This window comes from Erithacus rubecula (assembly GCF_903797595.1).
Source record: "Erithacus rubecula genome assembly, chromosome: 28".
In the NCBI taxonomy this organism is placed as follows: domain Eukaryota; kingdom Metazoa; phylum Chordata; class Aves; order Passeriformes; family Muscicapidae; genus Erithacus; species Erithacus rubecula.
In genome coordinates, this window is record NC_136680.1 from 5,036,077 (window position 1) to 5,061,933 (window position 25,857).

Below are 25,857 nucleotides of genomic sequence, written 5' to 3' on the forward strand. Positions count from 1 at the left end.
CATCAGAAAAGCAACAATGCTGAAGAAAATAAATGCAAGTGAAGATCATATTCCAGATTTTATTACCAGCAGAATTCTGTGCAATAAGGTGAAGCAAGGCAGGACCCTACATAATAGAGAAGGCAGCATTGTTTCAGCTTTCATGTTGCTCTGAGAATACTCTAACATCCATTACTGGAAAGTTTTAAATTACCCTTCAGAAACTCTGGCTTCTGCTCTTGACTTCTTTTATTATTTTGTGTTATATATATGTATTTAACTAATTTCTTTTTTCAGTCACTCTTGCAACTGCAGGATCAGACAGCATCTGTTTTGTGTTCTCCTTCTGATGTACCTGATGGGGGATTTAATAATCAAATACCCATGGTGATGAGAGGAAATTGCACCTTCTATGAGAAAGTGAGGCTTGCTCAGATAAATGGAGCACGTGGGCTGCTGATTGTTAGTAGAGAGAGACTGGTAAGTTGCTTTTTATCTTCCTATGCTACTGATACTCCTTCTGATGCTAGATATTGTCTTTCTTCAGTGCACATTGCTGGTATTTGATGTTCCCCTTTAAAGTAAATAATACATGTGTGTTGCTGCATGTACATGTGTTGATACATGTACATGTGTGGAAACCATACATCTGACAAAAGAATGAGTGAAACAAGAGGGACTCATTTAAGTAGGAAGAGTTGGTACAGAGCTCATGGGACATTCAAGTTAAGGGTTCAGAATTACCCTTGTTCCAAATGAAATACTGGGGTCAAAGGAGGTGGTTGGTTTGTGATTCCATTGTACTGCCACACTGAATCTAGTGCTTTAGATTTACCTGGAGCATCACCAGCATGTATTTTAAAATTAGTAGTTTTGAAAATAAAATTAGTAAGTTTGAGTCGTGGTCAATACTACACACCAGTCATAAATCTGTGACTGCTGTGCAAAAGATACTGCTTGAAATTTGCTGCATTTTGCTGTTACAGTATTACATTGCTTTTATTTTACTGGGAACAGGCATATATTTTAACTTTTGAGTGTTAGATGTCAGTAAGTTCCTTTCTAGAATATTTTTCTAATTAGCAGGAACAGAACTTGCAATTTTAACCCTTTTGAAAGAGTAGAAGTACTTGAAGAAATCAACATATTTTTACCTGGTTTGAACTGTCTTTCAGGTTCCTCCTGGAGGTAATAGGAGTCAGTATGAAGAGATTGATATTCCTGTGGCACTGCTAAGCTATACTGATATGTTAGATATTGGCAAGGTAAACTCAATATTAAAAACTCTCATTTATATTATCTCACATAAATGAGTTACTGCTCAACAGTATTAAGTCCACCTTAAGAGCTTTGACTATGTAGAGAATGTATTCATGAAGATTACATTATTGTGTTTTGGAAAAAAAATCAAATCTCTAGGGAGGTTATTTCTCAATCTTTGGAATAAAATCAAAATACAGCTTGGTGCTAGAAATAAATATTTCTAGTGGAAGAGCCAATAGATTGCTCTTATGTGTTTATAATAAAGCCTGATTGTGAGGTTGTTTAGTGAAAATTAATTAAGCAAACCTTTGCTAAGGTGGCTTTTTGGGTATCCTTCCTAACTTGTATTTACCTGCACAGAGTTTTGGCAGCTCAGTGAAAGGAGCAATGTATGCACCAAATGAGCCTGTGCTGGACTACAACATGGTGATTATCTTTGTCATGGCTGTGGGGACTGTTGCAATTGGAGGCTACTGGGCAGGAAGCAGAGATGTGAAAAAGTGAGTAACTTTGCAGTATGCCAGTTTTCCTGTATTATTCACAAAAAAAAAAAAAAAAAAGAAAAAATAGATGGTGTTTATGTAAGCATCACCTGGCAGCTCTGCTAGTGAGGTTAGGAGACTGTAGCCAGAATGGGAAAATGATTATGTGATGTTTGAAATGCCCTGAGCCTTGCATTGGTTTGGTCACTGTAGGAAATCAATGGAGTATAAATTTTATGTAGGTAATTACAAGATTTTGCTATGTCAAAAGACCAAACATTTGAGAACCTCAGAAAAAAATTATTAAGTAGTAGGCTTACTGTTTGGGCTTTTGTAAAAATTCACCACAAAAATACTTTGTAAAAATATAATAAAATTTGCTTTCACTGGTATAGGGCAAACCAGATTGATTGAATGGCTAACATATGCTATGTTTGTTACCAATTTTTAAATGAAATTTTATAGTTACTTTTTCCCAGCAGGTGGGACTGGGAGAAGGAGGTCATTGTGCCACACTTACTTCTAACATTTGTTTTGTATGCACAACCTGATTTGAGGATTTATTCTGAAGATAGTAAATTATTCTGTGGTAGTTTTCAGGATTCAGTTGAGCTTTTAGCAAATGAAATAGTACTCTAGGTAAGTTAAGGCAGCAGTTACTGGTGTATGCATTGCATTACACCTGATGTTCATACCTCCATGGAAAATGTGGTTCCACTTGAGTGGGAATCAAAGCAGGCATTGGTGTTGTGACATGTTTTCAAGCCCTTGTGTTTTTTGCTGAAGATTCAGTCCTTGTGTACTTTGTTGCAGAAGGAGTGAACTGATGGTAGCCATGTTACTCTTTCAGGAGGTACATGAAGCACAAGCGAGATGATGGGGCAGAGAAACATGATGATGAAACAGTGGATGTGACTCCCATAATGATCTGTGTGTTTGTAGTGATGTGCTGCTCAATGCTCGTCCTCCTTTATTTCTTCTATGACCACTTAGGTACTCTTAAGGTTGTATTTGTATTGGTACATCTTGAATATCACAAGGCTGACATCATTCACAGAACCTTTTATTGTGAAAATAATAATGAAACATCTCTCTTCTGTCATGTGTCTTCATCCCAATATAATTTAAACTACTGTAAGAAGACTCACCGATTAGATTTCTAATCCTGCGTTCTGTGAGGCTGGACATAAAGCTTCTTTCAAACACTAAAGCTGATTAAGTAAATACCTTTTATTTTTGTTAAAGGTGTTCTCAGACCTATTCTTTTCTATTATTGTTCAATTTGAAGTCAAGATCAAGGATAATTTTTTAAAAATCTTTATAAAGACTATAATTTTCTATTGAACACTCATCAGATTGACAAAAAAACCATGAGAGCCTAGTGCTTCTGTGTATTTCTGAGGAAGTAATGAAACTGTATTGATGTATTTTGCTACTTAGTGATTTTGATATTCCCTTGTAGAGCTCCTGTGTACTCATAAAGAGAAGATAAATGCTTCACCATAGGTTGCCTTTGAAGCTTATGACTTACTTTAAGAAGATTAGGATAGAGGTTTTGATTTGTTTAAGTAGGTACTGCATAAAGTACACCTGAGTAAAAGGAGCTAGAATTAGATACTTAAAGAGCACGGATCTAATCAATCATTTGAAGTCTCTGAATTTACCTTTCACTGTTGAAATTTAAGCCTTATTTGTCATTTAGTCTTATGGACTGATTGTTCTTTATTCAGCCAGGATACAAAAAAAGCATCTCTTGCCTTATCCTGCTTGGACCTAATACTTTTTTCCCCTCAGTCTATGTTATAATAGGAATATTCTGCCTGGCTGCCTCGATTGGTCTTTACAGTTGTCTGTCTCCCTTTGTAAGAAGATTCCCCTTGGGAAAGTGTAGGTATGTGGCAACTTTCAAAATTCTAATAGGGAAGCTTGGTTTTATACTGTTGAGTAGGTATGGGGTTTAAAAGGTGGCTTCATGCTTCAAAATGTTTATGAAGTAAGAGGCTGTCTAGATAGACAACTGTAGCTTTGGTGTGTTTCTTCTCCAGAATCCCAGAGAACAACTTGCCTTATTTCCACAAGCGCCCCCAGGTCCGGATGCTGCTCTTGGCAGTGTTTTGTGTCTCTGTCAGCATTGTCTGGGGAGTCTTCAGAAATGAAGATCAGTAAGTGTACATTTTAGTTTCTGTGCTAAAAATTGTAAAATGCTTTATATATAAGTAACTGACATCCACAGAAGTCTACATGTATCCAGAAATTAGGAATGACAGGAAAAAAAAAGTAGAGACAGGCAGAAATTCTTTGTTGTTCCTTATGTACTCTTTCTTGTTCATTTAAATTAAAACTGTCTCTTGTTAAGCTTGGATCTCTCTGAGTCCCAGTCAGTATTCTGATCTCTTTAACTTTAGACAGCTTTTCAGAAGTGATATGGAAAGTTGGACACACAAGTTGTCTAACTTACTTCTTAATGACAATAAGAACTGGTAAGATTGTCAGATCTTTAGTTTCTCTCAGCTTTCTTGTATGAGTCAGTAATTCTGTGCATCCATTGTTGTTGTTGCACCTAACTGTAGCATGTTCTTACCACTTTTGTTAGAGGTGATCTTTTATGCAGTGTAGAGTTTTGGTTTTTGTTTGGGGTTTTTTACCTCTTACCTCACTCCCAGATATTCCAATTTCCCCATGTATGCAGGTTGTGTTCATCTTGGTTCCTCTGTTGAGGGTTCAGTATTGGAACTGAAATGCTGACTTATGTTTCTGATGATGATACCAAAGATGTCTGACTTGTACTTTGAATGCATTTTACTGCTTTTGTGATATCTGTGTTCTGTGTGGATCACCCAATGACAGAACTCAAATCCAGGAATCATCAACTCTGAAAGATGTTTTAGAGAGATTAGTGTCAGACTGAGGTGTACAGCAGCTGTAGAGATGTTCCAACCTGCAGTATTTAGGACTAGGAAATCCATTTTCTGCCCCAGAGCTGGAGTGGGTCTGAGTGTCCCCTGCAAAAGGCTCCATCAGCAAGTACACAGGTATTGATCCAACAGCATCATCTCTCATTGTACCTGTGCCACAGCAATTTTTGGGAAACCTCAGAATTGTTTATCTCAGATCCTATTTCTCTTTGATCCTAGCAGGTGAGAGTACACAAAGAGCACTTGTCTACTCAGCTTGCAGAACACAGTTGATAAACAGGCCCAGCTGTAAATTTGCCTCAACTCACGAGGGTGCACACCTCTGCACAGGACAAAGGACCCAGCACTTCCATTTTGGTATCCATTGACCTCATTCAGCCAGTTTCCAGTCTACCTCACTGCTCATTTAGCTTGTACTTCATCAGTTTCTGTGAGGATTTAATGGAGGATTGTCAGTGGAAAGCCTTACTGAGTCTAGATGGACATATTGCACAGTTCTTCCTTCATCATCTCCCAGGCACTTCTGTGTGGAAGGTTATCAGGGTGATGAAGAGCAACTTCCCATTTATAAATTCATGCTGACAACAATGTCAGTTTCAAGCAAGTACTTTGAATAAAGGTTTTTATTTTTGTCCCAAGCAGGTCCTAAGTGAGGACAAAGCTTGGTCTGCTTTTCCTGCTGTTTCCTGCAAAAATGTTGCTCTCCTCTTTTTAAGGTGGGCCTGGGTTCTGCAAGATGCTTTAGGAATTGCTTTCTGTCTCTACATGTTGAAAACAATTCGTCTGCCTACATTTAAGGTATGAAGGTTAAAGAGAAGTTAAATTTAAGAAGAAAGTTAAAGATAAGAAGTTCACATGTATGTGGTTTGAATGGAGTATATTGCCTTGGAAATGCACTTCTATTTATATGTAGCATGGAAAAAAGGGATGCAATGAGTATAATGAAGACCAATAAGTTACATGTGATTGTTCTGTAGATTCTGTAGAGTGTTGACTAGTAAATCACACACCACCCATTTATTTGTGTATTTGGTATTTGGGTATTTTGTTGAGGGGGTTCGTGGTTGTTAGTTTTGATTGGTTTGATTTTGTTTTTCAAGTTGACATACAATTAGTGTATCACTCTAGTGTTTTTTTCAAATCTTTCTGACCTTAGTCAGTATCCTAAGACAAAAACCAGCATTATTCATTTATTTGTCCCTTAAGCAGGTATTCAAACCCTTGTTTCAAATTATCTTCATCTCTAAGTTTGTATAGACTGACAGTAAAGGGGTGTATAGTGTTTCAAGCTACACCTGGCATTCTCCAGATGTAGAGCTTCTTCATATTTCCCAGCAAATTGAATGGCACCATTTCCAGATTTTACATTATAAAGAATTTTGGGCACTAACATGTAATTTTGTGTTTGAGAATTACTTTCTTTTATATGGTGCATGCAAGACCCTTTAGATTCCTTCATCTAAAATATTTAGGAATTGAGAAAAATACATTAATTATAGTTTAGTCTTTGTTAGCTTTTTCTTTGAATCGCCTTCTAATTATTACTTCTTTTCTGTTTGCTAATGCATAGTGTGTAAATACCAAGTATCTTGTCTCTTCTTTCAGGGTTGTACCTTGCTCCTCCTGGTTCTTTTTGTGTATGATGTGTTCTTTGTATTTATCACACCCTTTCTAACAAAGGTAAGTAAAGTGCTTCTCTGTTGCCTGCTGCCACAGAGCAAAGTGTAAAGACTTGTTTCTCTGTGTGATCCTAAATGATCCCAGAGCTGCTGAATGAAGTGCTGATTTACAGTTTTCCCATTTTTTTCTTCAGACTGGGGAGAGTATAATGGTGGAGGTGGCTGCAGGCCCATCTGATTCTGCCACTCATGAAAAGGTACTGGATGTTATCTGAATATCTGGCACTAACTTTCAACTATTGCACTTTTAACTTCTCTAAAGTTCAAGACGACAAAGCTGAAATTAAGATTCCAGTCTGAAAAGAACTTAATGTGGGAATAAGTACTCCTGAAGGTTTATTCTAGAGGGGCAAAGCAGACTTGTAGTGGTTTATCACACCAGCTTTGGTTTTCCTATATATTTTTTTGACAGGGTTTCAATATAAGAAACCTGGTTAGCTCAGCTTCACAAAAACACGACCACATCTGTAAATATTAACTTGCTGCTAATTAAGCATAGGCATCTTTTCCTAAAGAGATAAAACATAATCAGTCTGTCTCTTCCCCCTCCTTCCCTTTTTTGACATTTGCTTCATGAAAAGCTGAGGCTGTAGGTAAAGGAGAGAATCACAAATTGGAGACAGAAGAAACCAGGAGTCTGTTCAGTGGGTTCTCACCGTTGGACAGCAGCCAATTGCATGAACACCTTACCAGATGTGGCTGACTCAGGGAGGAAAGTATGTGAGATGTAGGAGCCAGTAAGAGAGAATGAGAAAAAAACCCAATTAGTCTGTAGGAAAACCTGGTTTTATTAATTTAAGGATCAATTTGATCTATTTCAGCAATGAATGTAATAGTGTCACATGGGAAAATAGCAAAGAAAATAGTTGTTTGCAGAACATGGATCAATCCATATAGTCAACACTAATTTCTTGACTTCTTTTGTTTTCTCCCTTTAGCACCCCTTTGGATTCAACTTTATGTATAGAATGAATTGTACAAAACAGTAGTGAAAATATAAGCATATAAAACTATTTTGGCACTAATATAAGAAAAGAAAAAAGAAAATAAAGTTTCTTTAAGATACTAAGAGATAAAGAGAATGCTGTGGCATACATTGTGCCTCACATTGCAAATTTTAGTAGGAACACTGGGGGCAGGGAAGAATCTTTAAAGTGATTTGAAAAATGACTTTTTAACATTATTCATGTCTTTGTCTTTTGAAACTTTCATTGCACCCAGGTGAATGAACTGTATAAATTATTTCTTAGGCATGTAGCAGCTTACCTAAAAATTGTACATTCCTGCAGCTAAAGCAGAGTTGATACCCAATTCTATGTGAGGACTTTGAAATTAACATAGTATTTAGAAAGTATTTCATTGCTCCCATCTTAAATACATTTTATTACTGTCATTAATGTTGTATGTAGTGAACGTGTTAAAAGATACATTTGCTGTATTTTAAGCCTGCAATTTGAATTCAAGAGGAGCAAGTTCTGGTAGGTAGTGTCACTGTCCTTTTCATCAGATGTGTCTTTCTGTCCCAAGCTCCCAATGGTCCTGAAGGTTCCACGACTGAATTCCTCTCCTCTGGCTCTGTGTGACAGGCCTTTTTCTCTCCTAGGATTTGGAGACATTTTAGTTCCAGGTATGGTTTAGCATGTTAAGAATTTTACATGTTGCATTGTCATATTAGTTTATTCTTTTTGTACTCCTGCTTCAAGTGGTAGGTTTGATTTGATTACTATAAACCTGATAAATTTTCAAGTATAGGTTTCTTTGTGCACTATTCACCTTTTCCACAAGAAAAATGCAGATTTATCTTGTGGTTCAGTTTCACATGCAGTTATGTCAAGAAATGTAGAGAAATTGCAGGAGTTGATTTAGCAGCTGATTCTATACTATAAAAGCATCTTTAATAATGTGTGATAGAGGAAATTATTTGTCCATTCACACATGGCTAAAGGACAGATGCCTGACCACTCAAAACTTCCTGTTAGTCACACTGCATCCAGTGTCTATCACACCTTCTCTCAAATTGGGTTTTAGATGGTATGTAGAACTATCCCTGGCATCATTGCAGGTGAAAAAATTATGCACCTTCTGGCTTTCAGATTTATTTTGAGAGATTATTTGTTTACTTTTTTGTATTTTGGGAAATACAAACTCTGTCATCCCCATTGTTCTCCCCCCAGTCTGCAGCAGGCATAGTCATTAACCATAAAATTCGACTGGCTTCAGTACCAGCTTGAAGGGCTGGTACTCACATTGTGAACACTGTATTTTTACAAATGTTTAGTAGGGATGGGATGACATTTTTATCTTTATCTGCAGTTTGTAGCTGTTTATTTTACTTTTGGAGTGCTTCCAATCCATGGGGCTTGTGCTTTGTAAGTTGTGTGGCCTCCTGGATATGTTGCCATGGTGCTTAAACACAGGGTACCAAGGAAATTTTTTGGGTAAAAAAAATTATTCGAAGTTCCTAGCTGGCTTGATGGTTTTGTTTTTATCATGAAGTGTGTGACTAGGTTGAAAGCATATTGTAACTATTGTTTCTTTCCCTAGGCTTACTGGTAGCCTATTGCCATAGATTTGATATTCAGGTGCAGTCATCCAGAGTCTATTTTGTAGCCTGCACAATAGGTATGTACCAAGTGCCACCTCAACACAAGCCCTGCAGGAGTGGCTCCCTCTAAAAGCATGGCATCAGTCTTGCATGGGGGATTTTATCTTTTTCCTCCCTTTATTATTAAACAGAAATATTTAGCAAAGTGCTTTCAAGGCTGGATGTTCTATCACCAACTAGCTGATGTTGCTTTTCTGAGCTGTTTTGGGTGCCATAGGTAAGGGGAGCTTCTTGTCACCTTGGCTCCAGGAGTCTCAGTCTACTCCTTGTAGTTACAGTATCTTCTCATGTGTGCAGTTACTCTTTGTGGTTTCTTGATTCATGAATCTTTGAGTTGGTTGTGCATGAGAATTCAGGTTCAGGGATATCATTCTATGACTTTGTTCTTAATTTCTTAGAAAAGAAATTATTCTAAAAATCCATGACCTATGATGCAGGGAATTTCATTATGATAACTGATCTGGAGGTGTTCTAGTCTTCTTTAATTTGTAAAGTCCACAGAGTTATGTGCCATGAACTTAAATACTACTGATGAATAGGATCTGACAGATTCCTGTTGTCTTTCTTACAATGTATTTCTGCTACCAAAGACTTCTAATGCTTGCATCAATTTTCATGAGAAATTGTCATGAACAACTTTTTTTAGAAATTCTTTTGAAAAAATACCTAGGTTCATGGATACTTCTAGCAGGGGTAGAGAGATGCTTTTATTGATGTTCCAGATCATTGTCTCATATATAGTAAAACAAAATTGTTGTCTTATCTGGTACTTTAAAAATGTGTTTGCAGCAATCAGAAAATGTGTTGATAAAGAGTCAGCACTGAGAATGAGCCACGTGCAGGGCTGAATTAGCAAGATGGAGTCAGCAGTTATGGGAGGAGTGATTATTTCTCTCAGTTTGTCACTTAAGACTGAGTTAACCAGGATCCCTGGTGCCAGACAGACATTGACATACTGGAGTAAATCCAGTGGGGACCATCAGGATGGCAGAAAACTGGAGCACAGGGTTGTAAAGACAGGAGAAGGCAAAGAGGAGATTTTGTTGCTGTCCACAGCTGCCTAATGGGAGACTGCAGAGACAACAGAGACTTTTCCTACAGGTGTGCATATAAGATGTGAGGTAATGGACTGAAATCACAAGAAGAAACAATGAGAAATATTTTAATTAGATATAAGGAACTCTCAGTAAAAACAGAATATGGCCCCCCAAAAAGAATTTTCAAGAATTGTAAGGAGTTATTGATTATTCTAATCACAGCCCTCTGAGGTCATCAAGTCTATCCAGTCCCCCAGCATTGCCAAGCCCATCTCTAACCATGTCCCCAGATGCCACATCCTTACATCTTTTAAATCCCTGCAGGGATAGGTACTCCACCACTGCCCTGGTGTGCCAGGACTGGAAAACACTTCTGGGGAGGAAGGTCTGCCTAATACCCAGTGTAAACCTCCCCTGGCAGAACTTGAGGCCATTTCCTCTCCTGCCCCTTGTTGCCTGGGATCTCACCTGGCTGTCCCCTCCTGTCAGGGAGTTGTAGAGAGTGACAAGGTTCCCCCTGAGCCTCCTTTTCTCCAGGCTGAGCCCCCCCAGCTCCCTCAGCTGCTTCTCTCAGACCCTTCCCAGCTCTGTTCCCTTCTCTGGACAGCCACTCAATGTCTTTCTTGACCTTCTGAAGAAAAATCTGGAATTTGGATCTGAAGAAAAAGTTGGATTAGCTTCATTTTCTTGAAAATGTAATTGAAAATAATTACGAGACCAAAGCTGCTTCTCTTCTGCTAAATAAATTTTGCCACATTTATGCAGAAATTAAATAGAAATAATAGTAATTAAATAGTATCATAATATAATAATAGTAATAAAATTTTATAAACTAGAACAGGCTGACTTTTTTTTTTTCTTTTAGCTGTGAGGCAGGGTAGTAAGAAACAGTCAAAGCCAACTCAAACAAGAAGTGCATTATAATGGTCAAAATATTTGTCTGTATCTGCTGAATTCATAAATATAGTATGAGGCACAATGTTTCATATATTTATTTTGCTTAAGGCAATTATTTAGTTGCCCAGTATGGACTAGGCCAATCACTCTACTTTCACATGTTATTATCAGTGGAAAAACTGTAGTATTCCAGGTTTACATGGTGTAAATAATGCTTCTCTCTAAAGATACCTGAAAACCTTCTGCAGACGTTTTACATATTGCTTGAAAAACTTCCATCATCCAATTATTTAGTTGTGCTTGAGCAAAGCCATATGTGAGTAACTGTTTTTTGCTGGGTTTGCTTTCTTGCAGCATATGGCATCGGGCTCCTTGTGACCTTTGTTGCCTTGGCGCTGATGCAGATGGGGCAGCCCGCTCTGCTGTACCTGGTGCCCTGCACGCTGCTGACCAGCCTGCTGCTGGCGCTCTGCCGCGGGGAGCTGGCCACCTTCTGGACAGGCAGCGGCTTTGCGGTGAATACCAGTTTGATATCAGTGTCTGCAGCAAGTACTAACAATGTAAAACCTAACTAGAATTCAAGTTGAGTAAAATATTGCAATATTATCACACAAACACTAAGATTTGCGTTTTGTTTGATTGTTTGCTTTTTTGCGTACTTTTTTTTTGGCTCAGTAAGGTTTTCTGGTTTTTGCAATGTTTATGATCACTTGAATCGGAGTAGGGAAAAGTAAATATACCTTGTTGTCCTTGATTCTGCCAAAATGTTACTTCTTTGATCTCTCTTGGAAGTACCAATAGCAGTAAAAAGTTGCAATATTGTATAAAATGTGGGGTGTAGTACTATATGAAATATACTCTTAAAACATTTTTTATAGCTTACTGTCTATGAAGGTGGAAATGTAGTTCAGTGTAGTAAATTATCACTTTGTTTCACTGTGCTTCAAGTGAAATTCACTTGATTCAAAAAGGAATCATATCTATCATGATGCATAATTTTAGTTTTTGAATACTTATTACAAGAAGGTCAAATCTATCAAGCTAGAGGTTCCCCCAGTGAGTTTTATTTTATTATTCAACTGTTTGGGATAACCTTCACAACCTTCCACTAGAGAAATTAATTTAATTATTAGATAAATATTTGAGATAATCTGAAACGTTATGTAAAAGTTGCCAGTTCTTGTACACTGATAGTAAAGGTGGGCAGAAATGGATAGCCAAGGACCAAGTGCCTGTTGCTGCCTTAGCAGAGCACAACTGAAACTGGTGAGGAACAATCACTGAGAAAGGAAACACTTTTCTGGAAGGAAAAATTCCCCTGGTGTCCTATAAAACACAAATAAAGGATAACTGTATGCATCTGTCCACTGATGGAGAATCATAGCAGAGTTGGTAGACCTTTGATCTGCATCTTGTATCAGCAATACCTCAGATAACTGGACACACTAATTCTTGTTTTCCATCATTTTGACTGTGTTGTTCCATTTACAGAAAGACCTACCTCAGCCTCCTGTGGTGATAGCTCCTGTCAGCTGCCCTGAGCTTCCCAAAGGCAGCAGTGTCTCCCCTCAGCAGGACTCAGAGCAGATGACCAGTCCCACCCTGCACGAGCTGCACGGCTCCGCCTCGGCTGAAGAGGAGCTGCCTGAGAGCAGCACAAAGACAGACCAGTCAGGGATCTCTGTTACCCACAGTGAGCAATCAGCTGCTCAGAATAAGGATGACCCTGAAAGCAAATGCCTCAATACAGAACAGAAGCAGTTGGAATGAGTGATGTGATAAGAACACCTTCTTTTCCCTCATGAACATATCTATGTAAAACCAGTGTGTGTTCAGGACTGGTTTGTAGGGTTTGCTGTCATTGAGGAACCTCACTAGGAGTCTGATCATCAAATCCAGCAAGGAATGTTCTGTCTCCATTTCGGTACAGCTGTATTCTAAAACATCTTTCTGAAATATGGTGCTCTCCAGGAGTTCTGATGTGTGGGTTTCAATGATCACTTGTTAGTGAATGCCTTTGACCATTTGTTCCATTTGCATTATAGCAGGGTAGCATCAAGAGTCTTTATTTACTCAGTACTCTGTGCTTGTGTGGCTGCTTTACCATGCTGTAGTTAACATGGAGGAGGAGCATTGAATGAGTCTGCTACAATGCTTACTTGAGAGAAATATGGTCTCTTCTATTTTTTTGGCACTTTCTCTATTGTCACCATTTACTTTACTTCTCCTGACTTGTCAAAGCCATTGATATAAGGGAATGCATTATTATAAACTGACATTCAGGAAATGCAGAGAATGGTTAGAATACCATTACTCCAAAAGGCTTTATGCTACCATGGTGCATTAAATGCATCTCTTAACTTTTTTGTCTTTGTTTTTTACTTCTAGGTACCTGTGCTACTAGTTTAGTTTAAAAGGCAGGGTGAGTAGAGCTCCAGGAAGCTTTCTAGGCATTCATGTGAACTCCAAGGGCTCTGATAATAAACAGGGTTGGTCTCAGAATGCTGCCTGGAAGCAAATGCATATTAGGAATGTTTAGAAAATAAAATATAAGCCAAATAGATTTTTAAAAAATTAGGTAGTAGCACTATACTAAGCTTAACAGGCAGTAATTTCATTGGGAAAACATTGAAGTGTAAATGTTCTTATGTTTGGGCCTCTGAGCTTCTTTTGTTGTTCATTCAAGGAATATAATTGTGATTTCTAATTCTGAAGAAAATAGTCTGTTTTTTCATTCCCAATGGAGCACATGTGGTGCTAGAGACAGCTGTGACTTAAAAGCTACTTGCTGCTCAGTAACTTACCAGCTGCCTAAGTCCTGTTTTGTCTTTGTCCCAAGAGCAGCCAAAGCATAGTCTGTCAGGTTCTGGAATGAGACTGGGAGCTCACCTATTATTTTGCATCTCTTGCTGCATTGTGAAGAAATGTGTGAATTTAAAAAGTTTGGGGTGCATCCAGTCTTACTTCATACTCTTGAAGTTGTGTGTTTTCCTGTATAACATGATAGATTTTTTTATGCATCAGCTTTTGTACATAGAAAGATGATGGGATTTGTGTATTACTTGTTCCATCTAAGTATATTTGGCTTTATCAGAGGAGTCTATTCTGCACTTAAGTTACAATTCTACAAAGCCTCAAACACTTCACATGAAAACTGAAATAGAAAATTGAAGTATTATAGGATCCTTGGATATGATTCCAGATTGCATGGAAGAAATACTCTCGAGTATTTGAGAGCCCAAAATGTCATTTACAAAAGTATTGTCACAGTGATGCAATAGAGGCATTGCTGTTAAATTGAGTCTCCAGTTGGCATGCTGAATTGGAGTTGAAGGGCTCTCTTTTCAAGTCTGTCTTTTAAATATCAGCCATTGGTTTTTTGGCTAGATGCTCCACAAGTTTGCCCTGTGCTTTTTTGGATGAAAGCTCCTGTGGGCAGTGGCAGCATTCTTCCTCTAGAATGTCAGCAACTTTCTCTAAAACCACATTGGCTTCAGAGTTTTACCAGCTCCTGCTTAAAGCCTGGAACCTTATCTAATAGGATGATTTGTTAAGAAGGTTTTTTGAAGGCTCCCTGAGTCCAATGGCCAGCACTACATTTAATTTACAAATTGCCCTAAGGGAAGATAGCACTAAAGCAATCTTGTTTTCAGTCTCCTCTTTAATGAACCATTACATTGGCCAACAATAACCTGAACCAGTTATTACTAATAAAAAGCAACAGAAACATTTTACTGAAAACTTCAGTCAGCTGGATTATGCCTTAATTAAGTCACTGTGTGAGTATGGTTATTAAGAAGGCAATCTTGTGTTTAAATAATGAATTTGACAAATAGCAAGGTAAGTTGGAGACTGACTGAAAGTTGTATTGGTTTTTGCCTTGATCATCTCTTAGTCAGAATGTTGTTTCAGTAGCTTTCTGATGACAAGGCATTAGGTATTATAATCTACTTGAACATGTACTTCCACATTTGTTCTCCTGTGTGGTTAGGAAAGAGTTTATTTCTCAGATTGTTCATAGCTCAATTAAAACAGAAGAATGGTCACACTGACGAATGCATTTCACAGCTGCAGTCTGCAGAGGTCTGCTTCACCTCAGGTTTTGGGGAATTTCCATCTGTTTTTAAGTGTAACTTTTTCCTCCCCCAAACAACAAAGATTGCAGGGGAAAAAAACCCAACAGCTTCTCAGTGCAGTACCTCCAGTTAAAGCATGTGAAGTGGCAACAATTTACAGATTTTTACTGTCTCAGCACTGTACAAATCAGGTGACCCTGGTGCTCCAATTTGGCTGTGACTGTTTGGACTGATCAGTTCAATCTCTTCCATCAAAAACCAAGACTGTAATTTTTTATCTTTGAAAAACCTCCCTGATCACCTTAATTTAAAACTTAATGTTGTATAGGAAAATATGCATATTAGTTCAATGTGACTGACTGATTTTATTTGATGATTTCAGATACACATTCCACACCAAATTTGAGTTTTCATATTTGAAGTAATGAAGATAATATTAATGTTTAAAATAATGTTGATAGGCTTCTTGTTTATGTCTTTCACATACTAAGCCTTATCTGTCTAGAAAGTTAGTAAGGGTCTGTGCCTGAGAACTTGTGCAAGTTCCAGGGGAAGCATTTCTTTTAGTCAAAAAGCCCCAGACAAATACAAAAACCCCAACAACAACCTCTTTGGATCACAGTAATGAGGATCAGATTCCTTCCTCAAGTGTTTTGGTGTGTTCCCTCCTGAAGGATTGCCCAAATGCAGCTGAAGGTAGAATGGAATATGAAAGACTTTACTGAGGGTGACAAGAGAAGAGTATCTGAAACCCTCTTTAAATTTTGTGGCTTTTATTTCTCTTGTTACAGATGAAGATAATTTTAAATGAAATATGTAAAAAGGAAACACAAAAAAATAGATTTGAAAACATATTCTGTTTTTACCAGTGGCACTAATAAAAGCGCATCCTATGTAAGAATTACACTTGCAAAAATGTTTTCTCTAAACTTGGACAGACAACAGAAAATCTGCAGCACAGCTTATTTTCCAAAAGGTTTATTAACATGTTTCATAGAAAACTTGATTCAGAAACCTGTTAGTCTCCAAATTTCTTGAACATTTTCTGTGCTTTTGGATAATTGTTAAGCTTTTCCTTCAGAGGATGCTCTTTTCTTACTGTACTCCTCTGTAGGGCTGTTGTAAGAATGTCTTGACGGTGTTTTTCAGCCATGCACATTTCTGTGTTTCAGCTTTGGTTTTTGGATTCCCAAATTCCCATTGTTCATGCATGCAACAGATCATGACTTCCATGGTAGTGCCTGTTGACTTCTGAGTATGCTGGAAACTGGTGCTGACTGTGGAGCCAGACAAACCCCAGCCCAGTGCTGAAATAACAACTTTGGGAGTTTGCAGACAGTGGCTGCAGTTATCAATGATTCATCTGCCTTGGGTAGATGCTGTGAATTTACCTGCAGCTCTTTAAAAAAGCCAGTATTGGATGTTTGAGAACAGTGTTCCCTGGAAGTTGAAGCTTGCATGTTCTGTTTTGGTGTAAGATCCAGTACTTTTTTCTTGTCTTTAGCCCCTTGGCTGTGTGTGTGATTCTGGTTTTTTGCTCTACACAGGCTGTATAGGATGTGAAGCCCATGATACTTCATTGGCTGTCCATGAACAAACCAGAGTGTTCTGTACATGGTTGCATAGTTTGGAGTGTTACTTGTAGTACACTGCAGGCTGAATGTGCTGGCCAAGCAACAGTGTACACAACTAATGATCATCAACATTGACACAAATGTGAAATACAGACATACCAGTAGATCCAAATCCTCATCCTAAGCCTAAGCAGAGATGATGCTTTTTTCCATGACAAGTATAATCTCTGATGTTTTAAAAGGAATTAGGGCTGTGTCTTCAGGCAAATGAGGACAGGAACAATGATCAGAGGTCCAGAAAACATCAGCAAGGAGCAAGGAATCTTCAGGTGTTTTAATCTCACATGTGGTTTCCCAGCTGGGGCAGGATATGAAGAACAGAGCTGCACTAACAGCTTTTCAGTTTGAGTTTTTGCCAGTGATGCTGGGTAGGGTGAAGAGAGAGAGAGTAAGAAAAAACTGAAGGTGACTCAGCAAGTGTGAAGAGACACTGAGTAAGAAAGGCAGTGGAAGAGTTTACTCCAAAGAGGACACCTGTGTGCATGATAAATACCCAGAAATCTGAAATGCTGCTGCAGATTGGAAAAACAATTTGTTATTTTTAAGTAGGGATGACATTAGAATTAATAGACTTAAATTGCAATAAGGAAATTTTGACACTGGTGGTAGAAAAAAATCTTGGAGTGTCTGGTAAGTGAGGGCTCAGTGGGACAGGGCAGTGCCCTGAGCTCCTGTGGCTCTGCAAGGAGAGAATTGAACAACAACCAGAGTAATTTCATGCCACTGGTGTTGGAACCAGCCAGCAAGCCCTGGCCTACCTGTCCAGACACAGTCTAAGGGTCAGGATTCCTGGGTTTGTGATGTTACAGCATGAACTTTATCCCAGGGTACTCAATTTATGTGTCATGAGTTCTGTCAGAGTGTTCTGTAACCACTGTGATGGACAGTTCAGCTCTTGTGAGACAAAGTTTGTGTTTTCTGCTACTCGAAAGTGATAAATCATCTGGAAAGACCCAACATCATTTTTTTTTCTTTTTTATCTATGTTTAATATGTTGAATTGCTGCTGGCACCCTGGAACATATTCAGAACAAGACAGCTTTGTGTGCCACCAGGAGCTTCCTTTGGGCAGTGGCCTAAAAGAACTTCCTTTTCACTGATCCTCTCTCTCATCTCTATTTATCAATTATGTGCTGTTCTGTGAGGGTTTCACATTTTCCAGTTTTGCAGTTAAATATTCAAATATTATGTGGAGCAAAGATGACATTTTGCTATCTGTACATTAGTGATAAGAGATGTGTTGAAATTGAATTTTCTTTAATTGGGAACTAGTGTACTGTACACAATTATCTGTAATTTCAGGAGCCAACAGAACTTGCTGTGGTGCAGAGGCTCAGGCTTGGTTCTGTTTGCCAGAAGCCCTTGGTGAGTCCAACTCAGGGCTTACAGGTGCACCTACTCCTTTTTATTTGGAGCCACTCATATTTTATCCAGTCTTCTATAATATTTTTCTGCATCTCAGCATGAAGAAATAGCTCCACATGGCAAACTTCATCCAGGTATTTGTCTCTGAGAAATTCTGAGATGATCTGCAAGCTACATTTTTTAGTTGAGAGCTGCTTCCAGCTGGCAGACGTGCACTGTGTGTTGTGAACTTTGCTTCCACTGTTTCGTGTCAGCTGAAAATATGCAGACATGGTTTCAAAATAAACCACTCCTCACCTGCTCGTGCCCCATTCCTGGAAGTTCAAGGCTAGGCTGGATGCAGCCAGTGGATGGCATCCCTGTCCATGGCAGGGGCTGGAATGACAGGATCACTTCCAACCCAAACTGTTTTGTGATTCTAAGATTTTGTCATAACTCCTAAAAAAAATTGGTGGCTTGGGCTGATGGGAGCCCTGCAGTAGCAGACAGCCAAACCTCACAGAAAGATGTGCAGCCCTGAGGATGTGACACTGCATGAGCAGCAGCACCCTGTTCAGCTAGGACAGCCAGGCCAGAGAGGTTTCCAGAGCCTGACCCTTGGGGTGCACAAGAGTCATATCTGATATTGTTTCCAATACAAGAACTTCTGCCCAAATCCAGAGGTTTGGAATGGGTAGAAACAGCTCTTTTCATCTGAAACATGTATCTGAAATCAGGAAATTGCTGCAAACCTGTCACTTCTGCACTGTGGATCCAAGCCTTGCACCAGAATGGTTGGAAGCTGGTGATGTTTGGGGAGGAGCACAGTCCTTTACATTGCCCAGCAAGGAACCAGAAGAGAATTTTACTGTTCTGCTCTGACTGAAGTTGTTCTGATTCATGTTTAACAAAAACTTCAAAACAGTGATTGAGGTTTAGTTTGACAAAGTAAAAACCCACAGTGGCATATTTAATTTGGTTTGGGTCATAATCTACTTTTTTCATAATCAGTAGTGGAGACTTGAGTAAATGTTTATTTGAGATGTTACAGCAGACCCTAAGCTGGCAGCCAGACTGTGGAAAGCAGGCTGATGTCTCTGATGGCCAGTGAGTGCAGTGCCAGCTGTGCTGGGGTGAACATGCCACCACTTTGTCTTCAGCTCATGCTTTGCCACTGTCTCCTCAGTGACCTTTTGACTCTCAAGCTCTCATAGAGGGTCCCACAGCAGCATTGGTTGTGGGAGAGCAAGAAGGAATCTCTGCACACTCCTGGGGCTGTAGGAAAGGCATGAAATGGAATTGGCCACTGTGCTCAGCCTGGGGCCTGAGTCTCAAGCTGTGTTGTTCCTCATGGGGCTGAACACTCTAAACCTCTTTGATCCTAAAGCCACTGACAGGAGCTATGAGCTCTGGTACTTCCAGCCTTGCAGCCTAGGAAAGCAAAACCTAAGAAAAATCTGAATTTACAGTCCTGCCCATGGGTGCTCTGCTCATTGCTGTCCATGTTGCTTCAGGGCTGGAGAACTGGGGTCTGATAACCACCAGCACCCCGAGCCCCCTGTGACTCCTGCTAGAGTTCCTCTACTGAAACTACATCAGAAATGCCTTGGGTGTGGATTGGTGGGAGGCTGAAAGCAAAAATTTCAAGCAGTATAAAGATTATTTACAAGATAAGACCCATTTGCTTAAATGCTCCTTTCTTGGATGTTTGACAGTAGCTGCTTTTAGAGAGGAAGTTGATTCTTGGAGATAACATTAGCAGTAGAACAGTGTTTAATGTCTGATGTCTTTGTGGAAGGACTTTGTAATGGTATTCAAATAGTAGTATGTAGGATATTGTTATGAAGAGTGCAAACTAAAAGATTGTTAATTTTAGCACTTGCAAATGCATCTGTTTACATATGTACACGTAAAGAATAAACTTTAAGCTCATTTCAGGTACTGAAGGAAAGATTTTCTCTCCATCCAATGTATTATATTTTTGCTGTTTTAAGATCTTCTATGCAGTTTGGCCCCTTAATATTTTTTGTGAAGACCAAACAAAACAGCAAGTTTGTTTCCAAGTAGTAAAAAATAAAACATTTTTAGCAAACATTTCTGTTTTCCCAAAACTCTACATCTTACCATAGTAAGATTTTCAGTTCAGTCTGGGTGGCCTTTTCCCACCCTATATCTGTATGTATCTTTATGGTTTTGATACCAGCCCTCCCTGTGGCTGAATTACAGCCTTGTATCCAATTGCACAGTGCATCATAATATATTATATTTTTATACATGTAAATACATTGCAATACATAGAATTTCCAGTGACCAGATGTAGATTAGCTTTCCTTCTGTGCTGAAACAGGGAAAAAAACCTATTTCAAAATTAACAGGGATGGCAGAATCTTAAGACAAAGAGATGAGAAATGTCCCAAGGGTTTCTGCAGAGTGAATTTTCTGTGGAATGATGAAGCCTGTTTCAGGCATATATAGATACAGTGAAAGAAAACAAGCTTGAAAATGACTGGTTAGCTAGTTAAATTGCAGTAGTTTGTTTTTTTCCTTCTGTTCTGCTTTTAAAAACACTGGAATTTCCTTTAGTCTGTTTTAGTTTAAAACTGTAAAATTTTTCGAAAAGTGTCAAATAAAGATACTTAATTTTTGAACTGAGTTTTGCTATTTTATATCACCTTAAGTTTGAAACACGTTTTTTATTGTTTGATCCAGGATGTGATAAAATGTCCTTTGGAATTTAAAGATCACTATGTACAACTCCCACCATGAGCTGGATTTTCTCTCTGGGCTGTCACTGGGGAGCCAAGAGACAGCTGCTTCCTTTCAGAAAAGGTGGGTCAAAAACCAGAAAGACTGGGTTCATTCTAAGTAGAGATTAATAAATATTAAGATACAATCTGTCCACAAAGCTCATTCTAAAGTATTGTAAACCTCATACTATTTGAAACAGTTCCTGGTGCTCTAGATTTGGACATACATCTGCATGCTGGAACAGAATCAGCTGAATGAACCAATTGTGTGATTTCTACATTCTTGTATCCTGGATCTGTTGGCAAGGATAGAGCGTTTGTTTGGGGTTTTGTGGGTTTGGCTTGGTTTGCAGGGGGTTGTTGCTTCCTTTTTCTTGGTTTTTTTTTCCCCTTTCTATTTTTTTAATCTTTTTTTGCAGAAGGCGGGGGGGTGGTTTTGGATTTTTTTTGTAAAAAGCCCATATTATAAGCCTTGACACAAAGACTCTAATCTGGAGTGGCCCCATTCAACAGGAGCTGTTGACTGAGCTGCTGGACTGTGGAGCCCCAGTTCTCCCAGTGCCACAGGGGCAGATCCATCATTGATGAACATCTTGACATTCCAAGCCCCTCCTGACTGCATTGTGCCCTTGCTAAAGATCTGTCCTACGTGAGCATTTCTGCATCTGCAGGGACAGTTTGTGTGGATTATTCACAAGCATCTTATCTCTGTAGCCTTGCTCAGTTTTGCAGTAAAACCCCTCAGGCTGCTTGGCCTCAGGCAGCTCTGGAAGGAAGGGCTGAATTCTCCACATTCTCCAGCCAGGACAGGGCTCAGTTAACTACAGGGATTGCTCTATGCACAGCTGCTGCCTGAAGGTTGGTTTCAGGGCAAACTGAAATTCCCACCTGGAGATCTCCTGTGTCAGTGCTGAAATAGGTTTTTGCAAATATATTCAGTCAATTACCAATTTCAAATCAGCTCATTGCCCTGACTTGTGCAGGTGATTCACTGGGGAGTTCTTGAACCACCTGGGGACCCTATGGCCTGGCTACGCTGCAAATCTGTCCTATTTTTCTTCTTGTGGGAACTTTAACAAAGCACAGAGAGTATTGTGATCCCTGTTTTTTCTGTTTAAATGCAATTCTCATATTCACTGTTTCTCAGTCTCACCTCCAAGACAGATTTGACTCTAGATCACCGCTGCAGGCTGCTCTCAGTTAGAAGAGTTCCTTGGGAAGAGATGCAGCTTTCAGAAGGGTGTGCCATAAGTCTCAGTGGCTCCTAGGAATCACCCTGCTCCCAGCAGGTGCTCCTGGGCAGGTTGTCTTAGAGTCAGGTGTTCTGAGGCTCTGCAGTGACAGACATCCAGCCCAGCCATGCAAATGCTCCATGGTTTCCTCTGCATGGGGCAGGGAAATGCCTCTTTTGTGTGGAGGATTACAAGGAAATGCTGCCTGAGCAGCCAGAGTTGGCCTGCTGCCCCTTCCAGCTCAGTCTGCCTCACAGCATGGGGTTGCACTAATACAGACAGAGAACATTAAGAAGCTTCATGGACTCTGTCATGGGGATTCCAGGGGAAGAATTGTTCAGTCCTGTTGAACTTGAGGGGGTTTCTTTTGCCCTGTCAGCTTTACTCTGTTACATTATTAAAGTCTTGTCAGCCACAGTAAGGAGCTCTCTAAGGCTGGCAGAAATATCCACAACACCTACTATACAGTGATTAGGGCAATAGTCCTGTTCACAGAATCCCATAATTGTTTGGGTTGGGAGGAACCTTTAAGCCCATCTTATTCCAGCCCCTTCCACGCTGGAGACACCCCCCAGTCCCAGGCTGCTCCAGCCCCAATGTCCAGCCTGGCCTGGGACACTGCCAGGGATCCAGGGGCAGCCACAGCTGCTCTGGGCACCCTGTGCCAGGGCTCCCCACCCTCCCAGGGAACAATTCCTGCCCAATATCCCATCCAGCCCTGCCCTCTGGCAGTGGCAGCCATTCCCTGTGTCCTGTCCCTCCATCCCTTGTCCCCAGTCCCTCTCCAGCTCTCCTGGAGCCCCTTTAGGCCCTGCCAGGGGCTCTGAGCTCTCCCTGGAGCCTTCTCTTCTCCAGGTGAGCACCCCCAGCTCTGCCAGCCTGTCCCCAGAGCAGAGGGGCTCCAGCCCTGGGAGCATGTCCTCAGGACATGCTGCAACAGGTTCATGTCCTTCCTGATGCTGGGGACTCCATAGGTAGATTTAGTGCTGCAGGTGAGGTATTTCAGATGAGAAATTTATTCCAAATTACCTCCAGAAGTCCAAATGAAGTGTATATTTATTCTGTGTCTTTGTGCCCCCTGGAAGGGGATAGAGAAGCATAACTCTGTGGCCATTACAGGGCTTTTCAATGGTTGCATACTCTCAAAACAATTCCATCCAAGTTCAAGAAATTTTCATTAATAAGAAGTTAGCAAGTCACTCAATATTCTAAGTGATATTTCCAAAGGGAAATAAAAAACAGAGGGATACTCTAGCCACATAACCATCAGTTTTGCATATTTATAAATTGAATAGTGCAGAATTTAATTTTGTGAAAAATAATTTCTTCTCAAATATCTCTCATGAAGTTATGTATGAGTATTATTCTTTTTTTTATTCCTACTGTTCTCTTATATCTTGATTGGTTTATCACTTGGAAATCAAGATTTAAAATTTAATTAAATCAACCAGTACTTTTTTCCCCTTCAAGAATGAGAAATTTCTCAGTGCAGAAAAAGAAAATGAAGCAAGGTAATCTGCACTTAAAATGTCTTTTGGGGGTGGTGCTGCAGAGTGTGGGACATGTGTCTTGATGGGTCAGGATGGGGTTCTCATGATAAAAAGTTCTTAATTTCAAAACAGTTTTCAGGTTTAGAAATGGTTTCTGTTCACATTCCATTTCTTAGTTGTTGTACCACAGGGAAAGAACCAGGAGACACAACCATTAAATCTCACATTCACTTTTTCCATGCCCTCAGTAAAAGGATCTTTCTGGGAAGCAGAATTAAGAGAATGGTCTTTGAAATCCTTTCATGTAAAGTTCTCTTCATTGTGTTTTTTTGCAGCTCGAAATTTTCTTGACCATGGAAATAGTTCCATATCCCATGCACAGCATTTCCCAGCATTCCAACATGAAATCCAGCAAACCAGCTACATGCTGTTAAAGACATTTAAATCCTTCTGGTGCACCACAATGCTTTCCTGATTATTCTGTTAAATTTTGAGTATTATATTACTTTAGTGCAGTAAAGCATTTATTATTATTTATTATCTGCACGGTGTGATGGTGTGTGCAGCAAACATGGTGTGTGCAGAGACAAGATGCAACTGCCCCTGTGAGTTTGGTTGCCAGAGACCACATTTATAGTGACTTGTGTTCTCACTTAACTTTGATGTGTTTGCTCCCAGCCCCTTCAGCAGGAGTGCAGAAACTGCTGCTCCTAATTTCTTACTTATTTGCCCACTGATAGATATTGTTGGTTTATTTTATTGAAGTCCTATTGCAGTCCACCTCCCAGATCCATGCAGACTGTCTTTCTCTGATGAACTATTAGAAGGATGTCAGTCTCTCACTTAGCTCTTTCACAAGCATGTACAGCCTGTCTGAAAGGAGAGGAACTGCTTGTGATGTTCACTGGCTCACAGCCAAACATGTCCAAATTCAGAGATTGCAGCATTTTTCTGGTTATTAGCTTGGTGCCTCATATGGGCCACTAACTTAAGAGGTAGGCTAGATGATCCCTCTGGGTCCCTTCCAACTCAGACCAGCCTGTGACTCTGTAACCAGCCAAGTCTTTATTAGTGATGCTCAGCAGGAAACCCAATTTCAGACATTGTTGCTCAGTCTGGAGGGATCCATGGGACAGCAGATGTTAGGAATGAAAGGATACACTCTAAACAAAATCAACTTTCAAGAAATCTCGAAGATAATTTTATCATTTTAGAATCCTATGTTCTTTCATTCCTTTGCCATGAGACACATGAACTGCTGACATTTGCTGTTAATGCTGAAGCTACTCAGTGTAAGAGATGGGTAATGCAATGGTTGGCTCACAATGAAGGGATGAACATTGTGTATATATTCAGAGAAGTTTTATTGATATATGTTTATATGTTACAGTGATTTGCTCTCCTCATTGTCCCTCTCCCCCTTGTGCTGTTGCCTCTGCACTCCCTGGGGCGCTTGGGATGTCGACACCTCCACCCCAGGTGCAAGAAAGGAGCCTCCAGCAATGCAGTGATAAAAGGTGAGTGGCAAACTCGGGGAGGGGCCAGGGTTACCTGATGCAACACCAGGAGTAGGAAAGGTGGAGAAGTGTTCTGTAGAGGAGCATGTGGCAGAGGGTGACATGCCCTCAGTATCACACTGCTTTCCTTATTCAGGCCTTTGTTGTATTGGCTGAGGTTTAATAAGCCATTGAAAATTTTAAAGTGAGAGTTGTTTTGCACATTAGGGACAAAAGTCACAATTGGATGAGAGATGATTGTGTTAAGCAGCAGGCCAAAATTCAGACTAAAGCAAAACAAGTTCTAAGTTTTTCTTGGGTTTGTTTTTTTTTGGTTTTTTGTGGTTTTTTTTGGTTTTGTTTTTTTGGTCTTTTTAAGATGTCAGAAGGGTCACTTGTGGGCTTAAATAAGAACTGCAGCACAAGGGACTCTGTCCAGTTTTGGCCTCTGCTGTGGGTGTGTGTGATGTTGGATATCCCTGCCCGCTCCTGTGGGACAGTCAGGCTGTTCTAACACAGAGATTGTCAGGATGATAAATACAGTATGAACAGGAAGGGCTGTGGATGTCTGACTGAGGAAATTAGAAGGGTTTTTTTGGGAATACTCCCTTTACAGTTTCTGTGTGTGTGGGGCCAGCGCTGGTTAACAGATCATCCCGTGGCTTCAGCGTGGGGTTCACCAGGTTCTGGTGATGGGGAAATTCAATGTTGTGGGTATGGACCACCCCAGGCAGCTCTTCCCTTTGTGTCCTGCTGCTGGAGGGGATGGGGCTGTACAGCAGGAATGTCCCGTGACAGGGGAGAGGCAGCAGCTGGGGCATCACCGGTCCCAGCGCAGGCAGCCAGGGGCCGGGGGTGGAAATTGCTTAATTCCAAAGTTCAATGAAAGCAACAAAGCAGCTCTTCAGGCTGAGCAGCTCCTGTCTCTCAGCCTGTGCCTTTAACTCCGCCGCCAGCTCCCCCCGTGCCTCTCACCGCCCCC

The 25,857-nt window shown here is 40.0% G+C and overlaps 1 protein-coding gene across 2 annotated transcripts in view; it reads left to right on the forward strand.

The window, feature by feature from the left end:
- Window positions 1–15,824, forward strand: part of SPPL2B (signal peptide peptidase like 2B) — a 25,361-nt gene extending 9,537 nt beyond the window's left edge. Inside the window, exons 3-15 of one of the 2 annotated variants that reach the window (XM_079328702.1) lie at window positions 277–459; window positions 1,155–1,244; window positions 1,603–1,742; window positions 2,575–2,717; window positions 3,519–3,615; window positions 3,770–3,886; window positions 5,356–5,437; window positions 6,245–6,319; window positions 6,453–6,515; window positions 7,846–7,945; window positions 8,863–8,940; window positions 11,212–11,372; window positions 12,349–15,824. In XM_079328702.1, coding sequence (XP_079184828.1) covers window positions 277–459; window positions 1,155–1,244; window positions 1,603–1,742; window positions 2,575–2,717; window positions 3,519–3,615; window positions 3,770–3,886; window positions 5,356–5,437; window positions 6,245–6,319; window positions 6,453–6,515; window positions 7,846–7,945; window positions 8,863–8,940; window positions 11,212–11,372; window positions 12,349–12,627 — 1,608 coding nt within the window. In that variant the 3' untranslated portion in view covers window positions 12,628–15,824. The remainder of the gene's footprint in view (window positions 1–276; window positions 460–1,154; window positions 1,245–1,602; window positions 1,743–2,574; window positions 2,718–3,518; window positions 3,616–3,769; window positions 3,887–5,355; window positions 5,438–6,244; window positions 6,320–6,452; window positions 6,516–7,845; window positions 7,946–8,862; window positions 8,941–11,211; window positions 11,373–12,348) is intronic. The other variant, XM_079328703.1, reaches the window with a different exon arrangement.
- The last annotated feature ends 10,033 nt before the right edge of the window (window positions 15,825–25,857 follow it).